Source organism: Cryptotermes secundus, unplaced genomic scaffold, assembly GCF_002891405.2.
Source record: "Cryptotermes secundus unplaced genomic scaffold, Csec_1.0 scaffold333, whole genome shotgun sequence".
In the NCBI taxonomy this organism is placed as follows: Eukaryota; Metazoa; Arthropoda; class Insecta; order Blattodea; family Kalotermitidae; genus Cryptotermes; species Cryptotermes secundus.
The window spans coordinates 129,127-148,322 of NW_019742965.1; the positions used below are offsets into that span (position 1 = coordinate 129,127).

At 38.1% G+C, this 19,196-nt stretch overlaps 2 protein-coding genes across 2 annotated transcripts in view; one reads left to right on the plus strand and one right to left on the minus strand.

The window, feature by feature from the left end:
• Positions 1–19,196, minus strand: part of LOC111873443 (tRNA (uracil-5-)-methyltransferase homolog A) — a 172,754-nt gene that overhangs the window by 48,856 nt on the left and 104,702 nt on the right. The gene's annotated exons all lie outside the window — the stretch shown is intronic.
• The window catches only part of LOC111873448 (septin-2), a gene marked incomplete in the record, with an annotated part of 37,353 nt that continues 30,444 nt past the window's right edge, over positions 12,288–19,196 (plus strand). The window contains 1 exon segment of the mRNA XM_033755098.1: positions 12,288–12,574. Within this exon segment, the coding sequence (XP_033610989.1) occupies positions 12,568–12,574 (7 nt within the window).

Sequence of the window (19,196 nt, forward strand, 5' to 3'; positions counted from 1 at the left end):
TGCTTCCTATCTCCAGGGTAAAGGATGGTGGGAGCACATTCCCTGAAGCATCAGTAAACTTCCGCCAGATTAAATGGCCTCTCATCTCAGAAGAAAATATTCTTATTCAAATAGTTTGACTTTTAGCTGAGGCCATAACGCATTCCAAAAGTGTCACTGCTGTCAAGGAAAAGTTGAAAACAACTGTATTGTAATTAAGTTGTAACAAGCAAAGTCTTTTCTGTTGCTTTCCCCATTCTTCAAAATTCAACAGTCTGTACAAAATAGTGACACTGTGTCACTATTCAGGGATGGTTTCTAAAATAGTCTGCCAGCAATTTTACTGATAATATATGACTTTGTGAAGAGAATGACTGATCCTTTATTGATAATATCACACCATACAAGAGCAGACTAAATGTAACAGCTTTTCTTTTTGACCATTCTCTCACAAATTAGCACACTTTTAAAGATTGTTAACAGTTGTGCTTTACTGTGGTGTTGTGGTGATATAGAATATGTGTTGCTAAAAAGGTGCAAATGTTTCTTTTGTGAAGTTAGTCTTATACACTAGGTGTTCAGAAGCAAACAAAGACAGATTGATGTTAACATGTAACTATATTAAAAGAAAAAATCCTAAAGAATATGAGTTGGCTCATGAGTGAGAATGTAGAAATTACAGGCATTTCGATAGCTTTAATTTGTATGGAAGGGATAATATCCTTTGCAATAAATTTTATGTAATTATATACTTCAGTTTCTTCATGTGAGATTAAAAGTATTGTCCCAGGTTGATAAGTTTAGAGGGACTGCTTCAGAACATGATTGTATATTGATTGTGCACTGAATTAGTAGTTAGTAATTTACATGGGTGGACTGCTATGTGAATAATAGTCTGTTCTTAATGTTGGGCAAGCTGCAGAGCAGTTATTCATAACTGATTTGTGTTCATGGTAATTTACTGCAGACACAGGTCTGTTGCAAAGATAATTGCACTTCATGTAACATATTGCAAAGTCAGAAATTGTTCTCCTTGTATTACATTAAATATTCAGTATACTGAAAAAAAAAATGCATCAAGTGAAAGTCACAGGTCTTAAAGATATGCAGTATTTTTTTTTTCACAAGAGTGATTTTTGAAAGAATTTATACATCTAAATTTGAGTTTAATCTAAGGTGATTGTTATATCACAACAACATGAACAAATATTTGGTTTACCTGATAACTGTTAGTGTAGACTCCAATACAAAATTTCATCAAAATCCATTCAGTACTTTTAGAAATGAGGTATGTGTGACAGGTGGCCTAATCTTTTCATATTACAAACTCAACAAATGATACATACTTTGTATGGGTGTATCATCTCTAACATGTGTATTAATTGAATGTAACAGGAAACCAGCCTATAAGAATTACAGGTTGGATAATGGCAGATGTAGCAGAACCTGCCCCATTGGCTCAGTCAGTTCACTGGCATAGAGAAAGCTAAATTTATAAAGCGCAATTTACTGTGCCTTTTGTTGAATTTATTAAAAATCAGATCAAATGTATTTAGTTTTGCTTCTAGTAGTGAGAATTCAGTGAAAAGTCTCATAATTTGTTATACAAGTTTTCCCCCATATTTGTTTCCATTCCTGCATACTGTGAAAGATGTGTTAAGGCCAATGTTTAATGCCGTATGCCATGTATGACATCCACAAATAGTCAATCAAATCATCTCCTTTGTATAGTATACTTCACTTATATATCCAATTGATATATTATTAGTACTCACAGAATAGACATGATTCATTGAAACAAGGGACTGCTCACTTGTTTGTGACTTCCTACATAACTTATATTCATGCAGCGTGTTAATGGTTCACAGTTGGTAATCCAAAATTGCACAAAAACTCCGTGGCTTTAGTCTGCAAGCAAACTATACCGACCGAGCAACCGCCTCTTCTCGGTATAGTGCCAACTTAGCAGATATAGTGTGTCGCGTGGTCAGCGCAACAAATCCCCACAGCTGTTAATTTCTGTTTTCTAGACCGGAAACCGAAAATTGCATAATGACAATAATAAATCTCACACTTATAATACTGTATATATCCTAGAATTGTGATAGAATAAAAACTAAATCTTGGAACTTCTCACCAACATTTATATTTAAGAAACTAAGCAAGTTGGCTCAAAAAGTAATGCTTCTGACTTGTGTTTGGGAGGTGCCTAATTTGATTCTCAGTTGCCTAGTTTGATTATTTTTCATGGTTTCCTTTAGTCTCCTAGGCAAAGGCTTGGATAGTACCTCAGATTAGGCCATGACCACTTTCTTCCACTTCCTTAGCAAGTCATCATTCACAAATACCAGTTGATGATATATAGTCTAAGCTACTAATAGCATTGTTAAATAAACACTGAAGGTAGAAATATATGAATACTTCATACACTGACTTCTATAATAAGGTAACAGAGAAGCATATTGCATAAAGAACAATAATGAATGGAGCACAGTGGGTGTACCTCCAAGTCCTTTGTTAAGATGCTCTTCCCTTTCTCATTTATTTTTCAAGGTTTCATTCCTTTTAATATAAATTTGAATTTTGTAAATATAGAAGAACAATTGCATATTAAAAACAATAAAATTTGCCAGTCACATGATATCATACATGAACTATTTTCTTAGACCATTTCCATAGCACGAGAATTATTTTTTTAATCATCTTAAAGATTTCAAAGAATTGTATCTTGCAGCTAAAATGTAACCCTGTGGCTGTTTGTCAGAAAGTATGGAATGTTTCTGCTGTGATTATCAGAACTGTAAAAACTGAGTACTTTTACATTTCGCATATTCTTTTTCAATTCTTGTTAAAGCAATGCAAGAAATAGAACAAACAGAAAGTGACTTTCTTTTAAAAACTTTATTTGTTGTGTCACTTTAAAAGTTTTGCCACATTGTTCAAGGGAAACCCTCCAGATATAATACCTAATTGTGCTATTACTAAATAACTTGTCCAAACTGCAGATGAAAACAGTGTTTAGCATATCTAATTAGAAACAACTGAAAGATTACATAACTAAAGCTAATTTGATTTATTTTTTTATGATATATAATGAAACCTGGTCCATTATAGTTTAGAGTTCAGGATGTGCAAACAGTCGGAATTTTGCAGACACTTTGTTCGGTTGAAGGTATGAGTTTTAAGTTTAGATTGAAGTGTTAAGTGTGTAGCAGTCGATATGTGTTCATGAAAGAAGTCGCTAGGTGAACAGTTTTTGTTAAATGTAATGTTGATAGTTTGTACCAAAATCTGCTTGTGAGATTTCAAGTTGGTATGTATTGGGCAGTATTGACTCTATCAAATTTGAAATCTGAACATTCAAATATTATTTATATTGCTTTACATGAAAGTGAAGGAGTCTCATATGCCAAACCATCACACCAAGAAGACATGTGAAGGACAAGAATGCAAAGCTTCACACATGTCTCAGCATGAGATTAATGTTAATGGCTAGCTTAATATTCTGGCTGCAGTATCTGTAACCTTGATGAGAATGATAATCAGCAGATGGGATCTACAGGATAATATGGGTAGTGAACAATTGGGGGAGACTGTAGAGGCAAATATTTGTATCTGCAAGCAGAAAAATATGCAAGCACATTGGACAAGCCATCGAAATGAGGAGGGTGCTGTCTTATCTTGAGACTATCAGTAAGACTCAGGCCCCCTATCAAGTATCTGGTTTTATTCCTTTAGCCACTTTTGCCCTAAAGTTGATGAATGTCTGTTTTCTCATGTGGTTTGTATTAATGTTCTTTGTATCCACATATCACTGAATGGTATGTATGTATAGTAGTATTTTATAAGGTGGTTATGTAATGAAGCTGTCAATATTGAAACTATATAGTGTCAAAACAGTATTTCATACAAATATTTGTCCCATTTGGGCAACCAGTTTTTCTAGTGACTAAGAATCATGGACATCTCTTACTGAAAGTCATTTCCTTTATGAGTAGAGATTTGTTTTAACAGAATAAAATTTTTGACCATCCGAGAGAGTGGAAGATAGATACAGAACAAAATTAAGAATGTAGAGCACAAAGTCATAGTCTTTAAATTATTACTCCATACATTAAAATCCTACATAAATAGAAAACCTGTCATGTGCATTCAGAAGGATTCTAAACATATTGTATAAGCATCAAATTATCATTGTTATTGCACAGTTTCAGGATATCATAACAATGAATTGTCAAGCATTAACATGTTGCATGAATGTAAGTTATGTAGTGGATCATGAACAAGAGAATGATCTTTGGTTTCAGTGTATCATGTCCATTCTGTGAGTACTGTCACAAATTCGATATAAAAATTGAAGTGTAATGCACTATATAAAGGAGACAGTTTACAATTGACTATTTGTACATGTTAGACATGGGAGATGGAGTTGAATGTCAGTCCTGATGCATCATTCAGTAACATGTAGGACTGGAAAATGGATAAATGCAAGGGAAGTTAATGTTACAAAAGCAAATATAACAAATGATGAGACTTTTGACTGAATTCTCAATGGATGTTATGTTAGCCCTTCTATAAGAAAGTGTTCCTAAACCTGAAGTTATGCACTGTAACCATCCATGTAGTTTTAATGCCCTGTTGTTGAATTCTCTTTCATTCAGTCAATGGAGATGAAAAACACAAGATGGACTTTTTTTTTTCATTTATTGAAATGACACAAGTTTAAAATAAACTCTTTTATTCTGAAGAACCATCGCATAGAAACCAAAGACCACAGTTTTTATGATGGATGACTACTGCAGCTAGATGTATACATTACAAAAGGTGTTTCATTCAAAATTTCTATGTCTATAATCAGTGTCTATTTGTGATTTCATTTACCCAACTGAAAATGGAACAAGTCATGGATTTTGTGTGTCATGTTGGCATTATTTATGGTAGGAAATTGATAAGTACAAAGACTTTTCTGTTGCATGTTTATACCAAAGTTAATGAAAATTTATGGGGCAAATGCACACACCAGCTTTATGTTATCAAACCCCATTTTACCATATATGGTAATAAATTTTGTAAAATGTTCTACTCATCAAATTAGAAAATGTTTCAGCAGGCTAAAGTAATTATATTTTATGTTGTAAAATTTAAATTCAGAGTTCTCACAGTTGGTTACAATTGTGCTGGGTTTCACAATGTATTATTCTTTGCTAAATGTTAAATTTAAGCTTTATTTGCTAATTAGTGATTTCATGTGTGTCTTTGTTGCTAGTTTTATTTCCATTTGAATAAGAAAGATAGTTTGGGCTGTTTCTTCCCTTCTTTGTGCTTATATGTATATGTAGACAATATTTCATTGCACTATGATTTGCAACTTAAGTCACCTGAGATTAAAACTTTGATGGTTAAATTCATAAAATCATGCACATTAATTGTTTCATAATAAATGTTGTTGAACCAAGATTTATTATATAGATGTTAAACAAGGTTTATATTCAGTACCAAAAACTGACAAGGAGCCAGAATAGCTCAGGTCAGTATAGTGGCTGGCTGCAAGCTGAATGGCCCAGGAATCAGGGTTTGATCACTGGCATGGGCAAGATGTTTCTCACTTCCCCACAGCATGAAGATTGCTCTAAAGCAGCTGGGTGATGACATTGACAACTTGCCTCCATCTTGTGCCAAAATTAAAGATGAATAGAGCTTATACCTCCACTCCTCCATCTTAAGGGCGTGTAGCATAATTAAGCATGTGGGCAACTTAACCTTACGTAAATATTGATATCTCATGATGCTTTACTACACATGCAAACCAAATTAAACCGAAATTTAAACTATATAATGATAATTTTAAAACGTTTCTTACATTAAACAGTTGCCACTTTTGTGTGTGGCATGTGTGTCAATTTCACACGGTATTATGTAAAAAGTTAATAGGCAACACTTTTGTATCTCTGTACTGTTCAGACCGAGTCAAGATAACTGCATAAATCACACCAAAAACCAAACTGATATTTTAAGCTGTTTCATGTAATCAGTGAAGAAATATAGACATTAGAAGGAAATTAATAATATCTATTTTGTATTACATAAACTGTTTTTGAAACATTAATAGATTTTATGCCAGTACACAAGTGGCAAAATGTATTGTGAGTCTAATAACAGTGAACTGAGACAAATATTTCTGCTTCTCCTTTCATCATTGGAGAACTTTTATGGAGACAAGAATATGCTGCATCTCTTATTAGTACTAAAACCACTGACATAATCATATCATCTCACTGTTGTCACCAAATTTACAGGCATAAAGATACAGTACCATTCCTGTGAGAATGGCTTGATGTGTTGAAATTGTACAAGTATGTGTAGATGGTGGAAATGAATGAACAAATGGTGAATGTGCCAAATCCCTATTTATGCCCATGGCATAATGGAGCAGAGTTTTCCCTTGTCAAATATTCAATCAATGCTACATTCTCTCCGGTGTCACGCAGTGTTGGTGCAGTAGGTCTGTGTTTAGGCCCAGTACTGAAATTACAAAAAATGGTTCACATACATGAGGACTTTCCACTAGATGTAAAGCACGCCATAAAAGTAGTGCAAATGCTCTGTACATTTACACATTTAAAGAAATATAGTAGTCAGTTGGTGTCATAAGTGTGTTCTTTAGGTGAGGTAATAGGCACCCTTTATCGAGAGTGCTAAGTTACTCGCCTGCTTCCTATTTCACCTGATTCACATGATATGTCATGGACCGCCACTGGCTGGAAAAGTTTGGAGAAATGTTTTGATATACTGGTACCTGTTATGTAAACCAACTGCCATTACCACAAAAATCTGCTTTGTTCAGTATCTCAAAGGCGGCAAGACATGTGACAAAAGTATTGGTTTAATTTTTCTCCATGATGTTTGAAATATCTTTGATCTGTTAAATATTTAGCTAGTTACATTCAAAATGAGCACAGAAACACGGGTCTTGTGAATAAACCTTTATAGGATCTGTTGACGCTTGATGCAAAGTGTCACTGACCATTTGCTCGAGGATTCACATTTACCTTCATACGTCAGACACTCAGAGTCTGTGAATCCCTTGATAGAAGTAATGATTAAACAGTATTGTTTCCCTTTTACAGCAGTATTATTAGAAGATGCTATGAACAATAAGGAAAGTTCAGGTGTATTGGACTCAGAATTTCTTTGCTTGAAAGAAAAATTGAATGAGAAGTTTTACCCTTTATAGTGAAGGCTAATTGGATTGGTCATGTTTTACGCAGAAACTGCCTTATAAAAGAAGTTATTGAAGGAAAGATAGAGGGGCAGATAGAAGTGACAAGAAGACGAGGAAGAAGACGTAAGAAGATGCTGGATGACCTTGGGAACAGAAGAGGATAATGTCATTTGAAGGAGAAAGCACTAGATCACATTAAGTGGAGGAATTGTTTAGGAAGAGACTGTGGACCGGTCGTCTGACAGATTACTGATGATGATGAGTGAATCATTGGATGATGAGATTAGCTTCATCTCTGCTTCCCGAATGGCAAAGTATCCGTTCAACTTACTAGATTGGGTTCAGTTGAAAATACCTAAAAATATATTGGAGCAAGAAGATGCTGACATTTCAAAATGGCCAGACAAATTGGGAAGGAAGTGTGTGATCTAGGAAATATGGTGGTGCTCTTTCAAGATGCAAAAATTCCCATATTATTTTTGCCATGTCTCTGTGTGTTTGCATTTAACAACTCTAGAATCGCTGAACTCGCTTCCATGTAGTTGATATTTTATATTTCTAATAAAAATTGTCACATTATTCCGGTTTTTGGTTAAAATTGGACAATAACGTACTCTGCATGACGAGCTATAGCAGGGGAGTTATTCTCAGTGTACAGAAAGGAAGATTCTATACTTAGTAGTGTAGTGTACACCACTTTTTGAAGATATGCTCCACACAGACAGCAAACAGATCTCTTACCTGTCTGTGTGTTGATTGACCAAGTGATCGTGCCCAGAAGAAAGACGTATTGTTTCTGAATTCAGAGGGGCATGGAAGATCATGGGCGGGTCCCACAGGGCAGTGAATGGCACAGCTGTACTAGGCCATGCGCTCCAGTGGAGAAAAGGCAAACATATTTTGAATGTTTTCTTTATTTCCTGTTATGCACCGATAGCCACTCTCTGACGCATGTTTCAGAATGGTCAAGGATGAAAGCATATATTGTCCATCTCTATCCATACTCCTAATGAGTCAAGACAAGAGACTACTGTGTTGCCATTACACAGTTGACTCTCAAATGAATGGCCCAGTCATGCTATCAGAAGTTTTTGCACGAATCCCAAGGTTTAGAAAATCATTCCTTACTGCAGAGATTATGAAAAGTGTCCAAGTTAAAACCAAAACATTTTCACGCATACAGTAATTAAACCCATGGTTTTTAAGGAAATACAGTGAATTTTTTGTGAAAGTCTAGTTGTTACATTGGACTTCTGCTGTAGAAAAGGCAAATCCCTCTTTCCAGTCCCAATGCCATAAAAGTGAGCAGTGGGAGTGAAGGTGCAGCTCCATTAATTGTTTGTTTTGACACGAGATGTAAATAAATGGCCAGGTTTGTGTTCCAGGCACTTTATTCCCAAGGAAATTGGCTTAGGACATGTTGCATAGAAGGCTGAATCTGGAACCTAAAGCTGATATCAAAGTGTCAGTAGAAAGAAAACTCATTTCCAAGCTAACCACTGAAACCCAGTCAGTCAGCCAGCCAGCCTGTAATACCTACACCAGTGGTTTGTTATTTCCATCATACCATAAGCAAAATATACATTTCATGCTTCTGGAATGTTGTTTTTTTAAAGAGAAAAGAATCAATTCAACACAAGTTGCATTTTTTTCCCAAAGCTGCAGTATTACACAGAGTTTCAGTATCCTGTATGGAAATGGTGATTGTGTCACTCCAGTCATGAAAAGTTCACACCAGCTGCATTGTTTGTATGAGTGAAGGTATGAACATCAAAAATGAAAAAGTGAGGTGGCTACAGTGTTCTTACATTTCTGCAAATCTGTTACTTGTTTCATAAATGACATTGAAGAAGCTGACACATGTACACAATGTAAGCCTATCTTTCTTTTATAAAACAAGGGTAACTGGATGTGAGAATTATCCCATTTCTTTTGCAAGATATTTAAGGTGATTGGTTACCTAATTTTATTTTTACCAACTCATGTTTAGGTGGCTCACTAGCTAAATATGGCGGAAAGACAATCTATAATCTGATGCAGACTTCAGTGCCAGGAAAACTGATTTGCATTAGGAATGAAGTATCCAGCAGAAGGCTACAGGAAAGTTTCACAGCTTAAGAGTTGAAAAGTATTGTGAAATTATTATATTAATGAAAGCTTGTAATGCACTAGTTGATTTTTGTGCTTGTGTAATTTTAAGTTATGAAATGTTCTGTGTAACTGTGTTATGAAAAGAGCTTTATAAGGATTGTTGCACCTATTGATTCTGGTATAACAACATTGAATTTGTATATAACCTTTAATGTTGAAGTTATGTACCAAGACACGTATAATGTAATTTTTGCCAAAATATTATACAAGATGTAACAGATGTCTGGAACTGAATATTTTTATTATCGGATATACATAATATACAAAAATTATTGTGCAATGCTGAGTATATTTTATGTACCCCTGAGCCCATCTGTCCATGTTTCTCTCTGTCCAGTACTTTTCTAGCATTAGAATTGTTCAATGAATTTTATGTTTAATGTTTTATTCCCCACCATTCAAAAGTTCTTTATGAACAGGGATCTTCAAACTCAGAAGTTCACAGCACTTTATATGGAAGTGAAAATATAAAATAGCTGTCTTCATTAAAATGGCATTATATCTGACTCATTCTACCATCGGAAAAAAATCACTGCCTAGTCTTAATAATTATACCGTAACCACAGTTAGGGGAAAGTTTGTGCAACAGTTTTTGCACTTTCTTTATAACTGATTGAAACTGATATTGCACTCTTGTAAAAACTGCAGCATCAGTTGGATTGTTTTTATGTTCTTGAAACCCGATTACTGTTTATAGATGAGCTTAGTTTGAAATTTCTTATAAACAGTGCTGAAATGGTACCATGTTTTTACTCCCGACCGTAAGAAATTACAAAGCGGTGTTGGACTAGCCTCTAATGGCATAACATCTATACCAAATTTCGTGAAGTCTGTCATCTGGTTCAATGGTTGAAATGAGGGGACACACACACAGACATCATTGTAATCTCTTAAGAATACATTTTAAGTGTGCCAATTTTGAAGTTATTGCTGGCCAAAGAGCCTGAGGAAGATATTTCTAGTTCAGAAACTTTTAAGTAACTATCAGTTATGTGACTAAGTGTACATAGTTTCTTCAAACGTATGAGTATATATCAGAAGGCTTACAAAGAACATTATTACTGACTAATTCTGTCGTAATTTAAACACATACGCACCCTTTTACGAACTTAATTCTTTGAAAATAATACAGTGTGTAAAAGTGAAACATGAAATGTAAGCTGGTTTAAACTTAATATTAAACACACATGCAAAGTTCTACGAACTTAACACAACTTGTTAAAGTTATAAAGAAATTAAAGCGTTGTACGACTTTATATCTGTGTTCAAGCTTAAGTACGTGTAAAAATGACTGAACCGTGAGAAAGAACTACAAGGAACATGGAAGAAATGTTAATGAATCATTGAAAAAGAAATAAAACAGTTTAAATGTTCGAAATGAGAATCTACGACTACGAAGACGGAGAAAGAACATTAAAGAAAGAGAAGAACCATTATTTGCTGGAACGGCATATGTTACGTCGGGTACATGTTTAATTTTCCTTTGGCGTGTGTAATCACAGTGAACAATGAAGCCTTAATATTGACTGCTTACATACTCAGTATAGGGCTATGGCTTTGACTCCTCGTTAAGGTGAGCATCAGCTAACACTGAATAATTACATGCGAATTTAACATCTTTTTGTGAGGGAATGGTTCCTCGTAGCCTTAATTAAGTTATTTATAAATCATGCTATTGAGCGTTCGCACTGTATGAATTTACATCCTATTTTACGTTTAGTATGATGGCAGTAGTGCCGATCACAGTGGCCGCGCGTTCTAAAGGGGCCCATACACGTACGTGTCCGGCTCGGCGAGCTTCACTCGGGAGATGGGTTCGAATTAATTTCACCACAAACGCATGAGCCGACTCCCAAATTTGCGACCCATACACGGACGAGTTTGGCTCATTGGAACCCGAGCCGAGTCGGACTCGTACGTGTAGGGGCCCCTTAAGACATGAACTGACTCGGCTCGCTCGAATGGTGGGATCGTGGGTTAGAATCACGCTCAAGGAATGGATGTCTTGTGTACGTTCATTCTGTGTTCGTGTCGTCCTGTATATAGGTAGCGGCGTTGCGAAGGGCTGATCCCCTGTGCAAGGAGTCCTCGACTGTGTATAGGATTAAGAAACTGAAAAAGCGGATAAGGTGCAAAAAAAAAAAAAGACTGTAGAGCCATAGATAGATAGATGATTACAGTTTGTACAAGGATGCGACTTGAGCGCCTGGGAACGGGAATTGAAAGAATGCTTTAGTGTTTGCACTGTTGAAAGCCGTGCTATTAATGTTAGAAATCAGTTAAGGGAATTTCTCATTCCTCTACCATTCGTAGACAGCAAGCAACATTATGAACAACGGAAGGGGTCACTATATCGGTTGAAATTCATAAATTAAATAAAGGCAACCAACAATTATTATGAGTCACAGCCATGCTGATCGCATTCTGTGTATGGCTGTAGGTAAACTGTCGATAAGAAACCTTCATAGAAGAATCCTGATAATTGATATCTGCGCTTCACAAGAACTTAGTCTTTAAAATAGAAATGTCTGGGCGTTTCACGGTGAAAGAAACGGCTGATGGAGGAAATTGCCTTTTTCGAAGCATTGCATTACCACAGAAGTTAATGAAAATCAATACATTGCGTTGAGAAAAAGAGCCTCAGGCCACGAATATGTTCGTGAAAATTATGATCGTTTTGTGAATTTGTAAAATGGCGAAATCTACTACATTCTTTACCATTCCACATATCCAACTGAGGCTTCAGTGGGCATTGTCTTACTATATAATGCACGTCATGGCTGTCATTACCTTGTTTCTCCAAGTCTTCTCTAGTGCACACAGTTTTACACAATAATAAGCATTGCACAGAAGACCGTGCACGCAGCCAGATGGGCAGAGCGCAGCCAGTGGCCCACGATTGCGTTGAGGGGAGCGCAGACCGTAGCCGGACCAAACATCGATCGGCTGTTGCTCTGAGGGCTCTGAGTGTGTGCTGTATGTGTTACGTCCATGTGTATATCTGCTGGTCGCGTGTCCTTCAGTTTTGTTTTACAAATAGTTGAGAGCCAGAGGAAACCTCTAGTTGTTATATATGGTTCCTGTTTATAGTGTTAATTATGAAACTTGACAGGTGCCGATGGACATGAAAGGCGTGTGAGAAAGGGAAGAAAACAACGAGAATTCTCTCTTAGAGCGTTACAACTTCAGTTGAAGTGCGATCTGTTGATCTAGAAATGTCAGGTGAGTACGAATTGAAATATGCCGTCAATTTCTATGTTGTCAGTTAATGTAGCACCTAAAGTGTAAGGGGCGGATTGCGAACAGCGTGTTATAGACTCTGTAGTAGAGCAATAAGCGCCCTGAAATCACAATTCCCATTCTTTGAACCAAATATCCTGAACTCCACAATCTTAAATAGTTTCTTGCATGCTTCTCGGACACTTCACACTTTTAATAATTGTTGGTCTCAGCAGTGTTTTTTTTTCTTGAAACTGAATAGGCACAGTGAAATTTCGAGAGTGCAGTCGTGGAGTGGAACGTAAGCTTTAATGATCGGCATGAATTGATAGAAGAATTGCTTAACATTTCGTCCGAGTCCACGGTGCCTCGCACTGTCACAAGCATAAATTTCACTGTTTAAGCGACCAAATAAGGCAGAAGTTCAGTGATATGAATGCTAAAAAGGGAATGACAGCCTACTGTATAAGACATAGCCTGCAATTTTAATTACTATCTCAACTGTATGATAGTAATTATTAAATTCCGTGTTTATTATTTAACTTTCTCATACACGTGACATACACGAGAAAGTATTGTGGTCGTGGAAAAAAAAAAACGATTTCGTGAGTTTGACGGATTTATATGTTTTCATGCCCCACCCCCTCCTAATTACGAAAAGTGGGGTTTGGTGTGCCGTCTGTATATATGTATGTATGGATGTAATCCTCGCTAGCATCTAAACGGCTGGACTGATTTTATTCATATCTTGGTGTTCGAAAATATATTCACATTAGGTTGATGCGCGATGAATTTGAATATTTCAGCTCCAAAATATATGGTCCCGAAACATACAATGGCGATGTTTTCGAAAACGTCTTTTAACGATTTTGATTAAATTTAAATAATTTCTGAAGAACATGTCCGTAAATAAAACTGCAAGTGTAGCATTATCAGAAAAGTAGCGATAAACCAAGACGCGAATTCTCCGTCTTTCGAAACCGACCTTAAGGTTCGGACGGATTTCATTGTTGGTATTCAGAGACAGTCGTTTTTGTTTCCGAGGTGACGTAGTCAATGTAGTCCTACAGGAGGAATTAAGTGTAATGTCTTCGCACCGAGTTTTTACTAATTCCTTGCGAAATTACGAGGCCATGTCTAGAATAAAAAAGGTCCGTTTTGTTTTTAGATTCCACTGATGTCGCACACAAATGCAAAATTGTATGTTACTTTTCTCAGAGAGAAACCCTTTTCCTGTTTATAGCCTTGATGTTTTACACAGACGTGGCCATGCGTGGTAAACACCGCCATAAATATTTACCCATAAATATATCGTTTTAATACTGTCGCGCTGAATAGGCAACACGCGACAACTGGTGTCAGAAATGGGATTGATCGGATTCCGAAACAACGCAAAAAGGGTTCACAGCAGATAATGGAACTCCTGCTGGCCATGCGAGAAGAATCGAGAGCCAACCACTCTAAGACGCCGCTTTGCAGGCCATGCAGAAAAAGGGGGGACCACCCATGAATAAATGAAGGCCGGCCACAAAGAGTTGCTTTCCAAATTGGAAGCCGATAGGCAGGCCAATATGAAAGCATGGCGAGAAGAGATAGACGCCATCCACAAGGAGATGGTGGCTAAAATCTAACCTGAGACAGACATAAAGACGATGGCCTGCAGAGAGATGGAGTCGCGTCGAGAAGAAAAAGAGCCGACCTCACTGGACAGGAAACCTGAGGCGGCAGAGCATCAAGTAGTCCCCGTAGAAGACGCCGAAGTAATGCCGGTAGGAGAACCGAGGAAGAAACGGCAGAAAAATGAAGGAACGGACCCAGGATCAGGCTGGGTACCGGAAACGAGTGGCCGTCGTCCGTAGAGGTACGGGCAGACAACGGCAGACAACGCAAACCGACCGAAAGGTGTCCCGTCGCTCAACAGTGGTACGGCAAAAGCAGAATGAAACCGACAAGATGTCCCGCTGTGCAACAGTGGCACGACGCAAGAGAAACACCGTCGGGACGACACGACCCAGAAAAAGGAGCGGACCGTCACTAAAATGAGAAAGACCCGCCGCACAGAAGTGTCACGGCGTAGAGGACGCACCCATCAGGACCACTACAGGGACAAGGTGGTATCAAAGTCCCAGAAGACACAAGCGCCCCGAGCGCATCCCGAAAGTAACAAAGGAGTAAGGATCGAGATCTTCAGTGAGACCTTCAGACTGAATTGTGGGAAGCGAATTACGAGATCCACTGGTGGGTTTGCTGCAAAACAAGAATTGGACACTGTGGAAGGGTCGACCCCCTCCGGAACGAAAAAAAAAAAAAAGCGAAACAGCTCACCCTGGAGGAACCGGTAATATGGAAGCACCGGCCTCACAAGCGAAAGTGGAAGAGTGTCGAATGAATGTGATACGATGGGACCAACGAACGTTGGACCATGGAATTGTTCGGGACGAACACTTTTGAAGCAGGGGGGCGGAAGTAGCGCCCCGAAGACGAACACCAAACAAGAGGAAATTCCGTTAGGCTGTTCGGGGACGATCAGTCTTCAGAAGGGAGCAATGTAACTTGTTTGGAGTAGAGACTTTCATGGTAACACAATAACAGAGGGCCGTTGCGTAGGAATTGCAGAATCAACAAACGCGTTTCCCCAGAGATGGAAGGTTCGTTGCGTAACTACGAACTGTCGAAACAGCAGAAACTGAACTGTTGAAAACGGTGTGTTCTATCCGGTCCGGAACCTGTCTACATAAGGGGGTTGAATGCATTCGCCGAGTCAGTCTTGGGATAGTCGCCGAGTGAAGTCGAGAAGCGACTACAGCAGAAGGATTAACTGTGACATTATGAGTGTGTAAGAATGAGCGTTCAATAAATATTCGCCAAATCCGAGACCCGCGTGAAGTTATTTATCGCGCTGCATAGGCAACATGCGACAATACTAAATTGATTTTACCTTCGCACATCATCATTTAATAGAAATACTGTAACTGTGGTTCATAAGCTATCTTCCTAAACTAAAATCGTGTTTTATTGTCTCTCTTGTCAAATATAAATGCACATTTAATTAAGTATAGTGGTTCTGTTTCTTAAACTTCATCTCTAACATCAGCACTGCCGCAATTTTTGTAGTTTTCAACACAGGTCTACGGTGAAATTTCAATAAAAAATGGGGATATAATTACCATCTTGTGTCGCACAAAATTTGGATTTTCGAGGTAGCATCAGTAATGGTCATCGAGTTAAAGGAATTTTGTATGGTCGTCATTCCATCATTACCGTCATTATACATGAAAATCTGACTATATTTTGGCATGTAGACCCGTTGCTAGGAAACAACAGCGAGATGAACAGTTATACAATAGCCGTTGCTAAGTAATGGCTCTCTAAACAACGGGCCGTTACTATGCAGCGGCTAAGTAGCGAACACGTGGGCATCCAAACAGATGCAAATGTAACAAAGGCTACAGCAACAGAGGAACGGTTTTTTCTGTGCCGTCTATGTGGAGGTGTTATAAGCAGAACAGTTGGAGCAATGAGTTAGTTGTGCGACAATCGCTAGCTGGTCAGAACGTGAGCACGGAAGCAGAGGACATTGTTGAGATCCGTTATCAGCCAACGACTGGTGAAGACACAGCAGACTGACAAGACTTAGTATGTGCTGTAGTTAACTGCAGAGTGTGTGACTTAGCAATAGTGCTATAGTTACTTGTAGTTACGATCTGTAAGTGCTCAATAAATCCAATCACCAATCCAACTCCCGTCTATAGTCACTCATACACGTGACAGTATTTTCACGAACATGCATACAGTGGCGTTACAGTTATCTTTAACACAGTAGTTCAGATAGTCGCCATGTTAGAATCATTAAGAAGAAGCATTTAAGAGATATGATTTGGAGTCCGGTATAAGGCCTTTCCTGACAAATTTCTTGAAAATTAATAATTTCGAAGTTTTTAGAGAGATTGAGAAGGGGTTGTAGAACACGTACAAGTAGCGTACAATTTCGAAAGCAACTCTCTCAACATGCTTCCAAATTGAATAGCTTATTAGAAACAATTCTTACTAGTACACTTCGCGGACGAAAATACCCACGAAGTCTTAACGTCCTGATGAGCTGTCTACAAATATACTGCTTTGCTTCTGCTGCTCGAGTCCGCAAGCAGACAGACGTCAAATAAATAACTTGGGATTTTCCTAGAGCTGACAATAGTTATTTTGTTGCTCAAGAAGCTATTTGCTGTTATACTGAATCAGAAATATAAACCACCACGCTGCTTCCAATGAGCCGGTTTCATCGATTTAAGTCACACAGATATTTTACGGATCTTGATTTAATTTAATTTTGATATGAGGTGGACAATATTAAAATGAATCTTAGAGAGATAGGATGGGATGGTATTGATTCGATTGATCTGGCTCAGGATAGGGACAAGTGGAGGGCTTTTTTGAACATGGTAATGAACCTTCGGGTCCCATAACATGCTGGGGAATTCTTGAGTAGCTGCAGAATTGGCAGCTCCTCCAGAAGGGCTCAGCTCCATGAGTAAGTAAGTAATTTTTTTATTGCTAGTGGGGTGGGACTAAGTCTCTTGCACTGCGGCCACTTCTGGCCTATTGTACCAGGCCCCGAGGTTGATAGGTGAGGGTGATTGTGGAGCAATTGGTGGAATGAAGATTGGGAGGGGAAACAGAAGTACTCGGAAAAAACCTGCCCCGTTAGTAAGTAATGATTATCGGATCAGTGCCTTGTCGTTCACGTGACTTCTGCACGGAACTATTTCTAACCGGATTTATATGCATTTCTCTTCTTCCCTCACATCTTCTTTCTCGTTTTTCTCCTCTGTTTTCTTTCTTTCTCTCTCGCTCTCTCTCTTTCTTCCATCTTTTAATCTGTACATAAGTAAATGAAAAGATCCTTGTTGGGTAAGGTTCTACATTCCCCTGATAATTCCATTTCTTTAATTCCAAATATTCTGTTCGGCATTTCGCTTTCAAATACCGTCAACACTGTTCTGTCCTTATAAAAAGATTTTTGAAGTAGAACAGAAAACAAAAGAGATAGTAAAAATGCACCAGGGACATACATCTGCACTGCTCGTGGGAAGTGAAGTTCCAGATCCCCGAAACGGGAGATAAGAAGTCGTTGCCACTACCGCCATCTTTCGTTCAGTGTTTATAAATGGATCTGCTCTTCCAGGCCAGCAGCTTGGACGAATGGAATGCACCACACTACTGCGCTTTGGATTCGGTTCCTTAGAGATTTTTAATGTTGTCAATTTGTCAATAACCAATAACATGGTTTCAGGATTACTTCGAATGGCAAGTGCATCTTACCGAGTTATTCTGAAGTTGACAAATATGTAAATGTATGGGGACGTACACAAGGGACACTATGCTACAAGCCGGAAGGTCGCGGGTTCAATTCCACACGAGGTCACTGGATATTTCACTTGACCTATTCCTTTCAACCGCGCTATGGCCCTGGGGTTGACTCACCCTCTAACAGATATGAGTACCAGGAATCTTCCTGGGGGCATAAAGGGCGACCGGCGCATGACAACCTCACTGCTATCTGAGAGCCGATTGTCTAGAAAATGTGGGAACCTCGACGTCTCACAACCCTATGGGCCTCCACGGCCTGTTACAAGGATAGATTTACCTCTGGCCTTTATGGACACCCCTACGTTGTTTTTCATCCAGGAAGTAAGCCAAAATCCTTGACGTTTAATAAATAATGTGCAGAAACGATTTGTCATGTTGAACAATGAATGTGACTGGCATGTGTCAACCGCGCTTGCGTTTGGGAACTTCGTGTCCAGTTATCGACCGTAAATAACCGAAGGATTTTGAGTAATTTTATTTTAGTTTCTTCAGGAGTATTACGGGATAGTGCCATGAAATAATCCACAATCGATTCCCGATATTTCACTTACACTCTGTATTGCTTATAGTGTGTGCAGTTGAGAAGGCTCGCGAAATAAGATAAATTCTTTGCCAAGGGATTAAATAAAAAGAAAGCGGTAATATTCTACTTGTAGTGCTCTTATGGCGTTATCTAGAGAAGAACTGAGAAAACCCACGCAAGATGATGAAGGTTGACCGATGTTTGGTGAGCCATGCGAAGACAAGCGAAGATTGGAAATGTTATTTACTCGGAGAAGCACGTATTGCGCACTTGCAACAAGACTGAAATTGTGGAAGGTCACTCTCAATTTTGATGCGCACACACTTCAGACTTTTAAAATGCGTTGTAGTTCATCTCTTATCAATAAAAATTATTAAAAAAAGCTGCCGAAGAATGCATAGCCTATATTACACTGCATAGAAGTTCGTGTACTTTCCGCTATATTTCATCTTTTTAAAAACTTTTAAAATAAAATTTATAACGAGATCAATATCTTATGCCATGCAAAAATGTTACGTGTGATAAACCATGTTTTAGAAAAATTGTGGAGCTCGAATTGAACATACGTACATTTTGAGTTATAATGGGGCTATGGGGAAAAATTAAACTATTCCGGCGACTCTTAGAGCAGACTTCAAACACCAGATCTAATCAGAACCAGAGGGGCAGTTTGGCAGATGACACATGTGTATCTAATCCTGTCCCACTCTGCGTTCATATTACGCATCTCGTGTT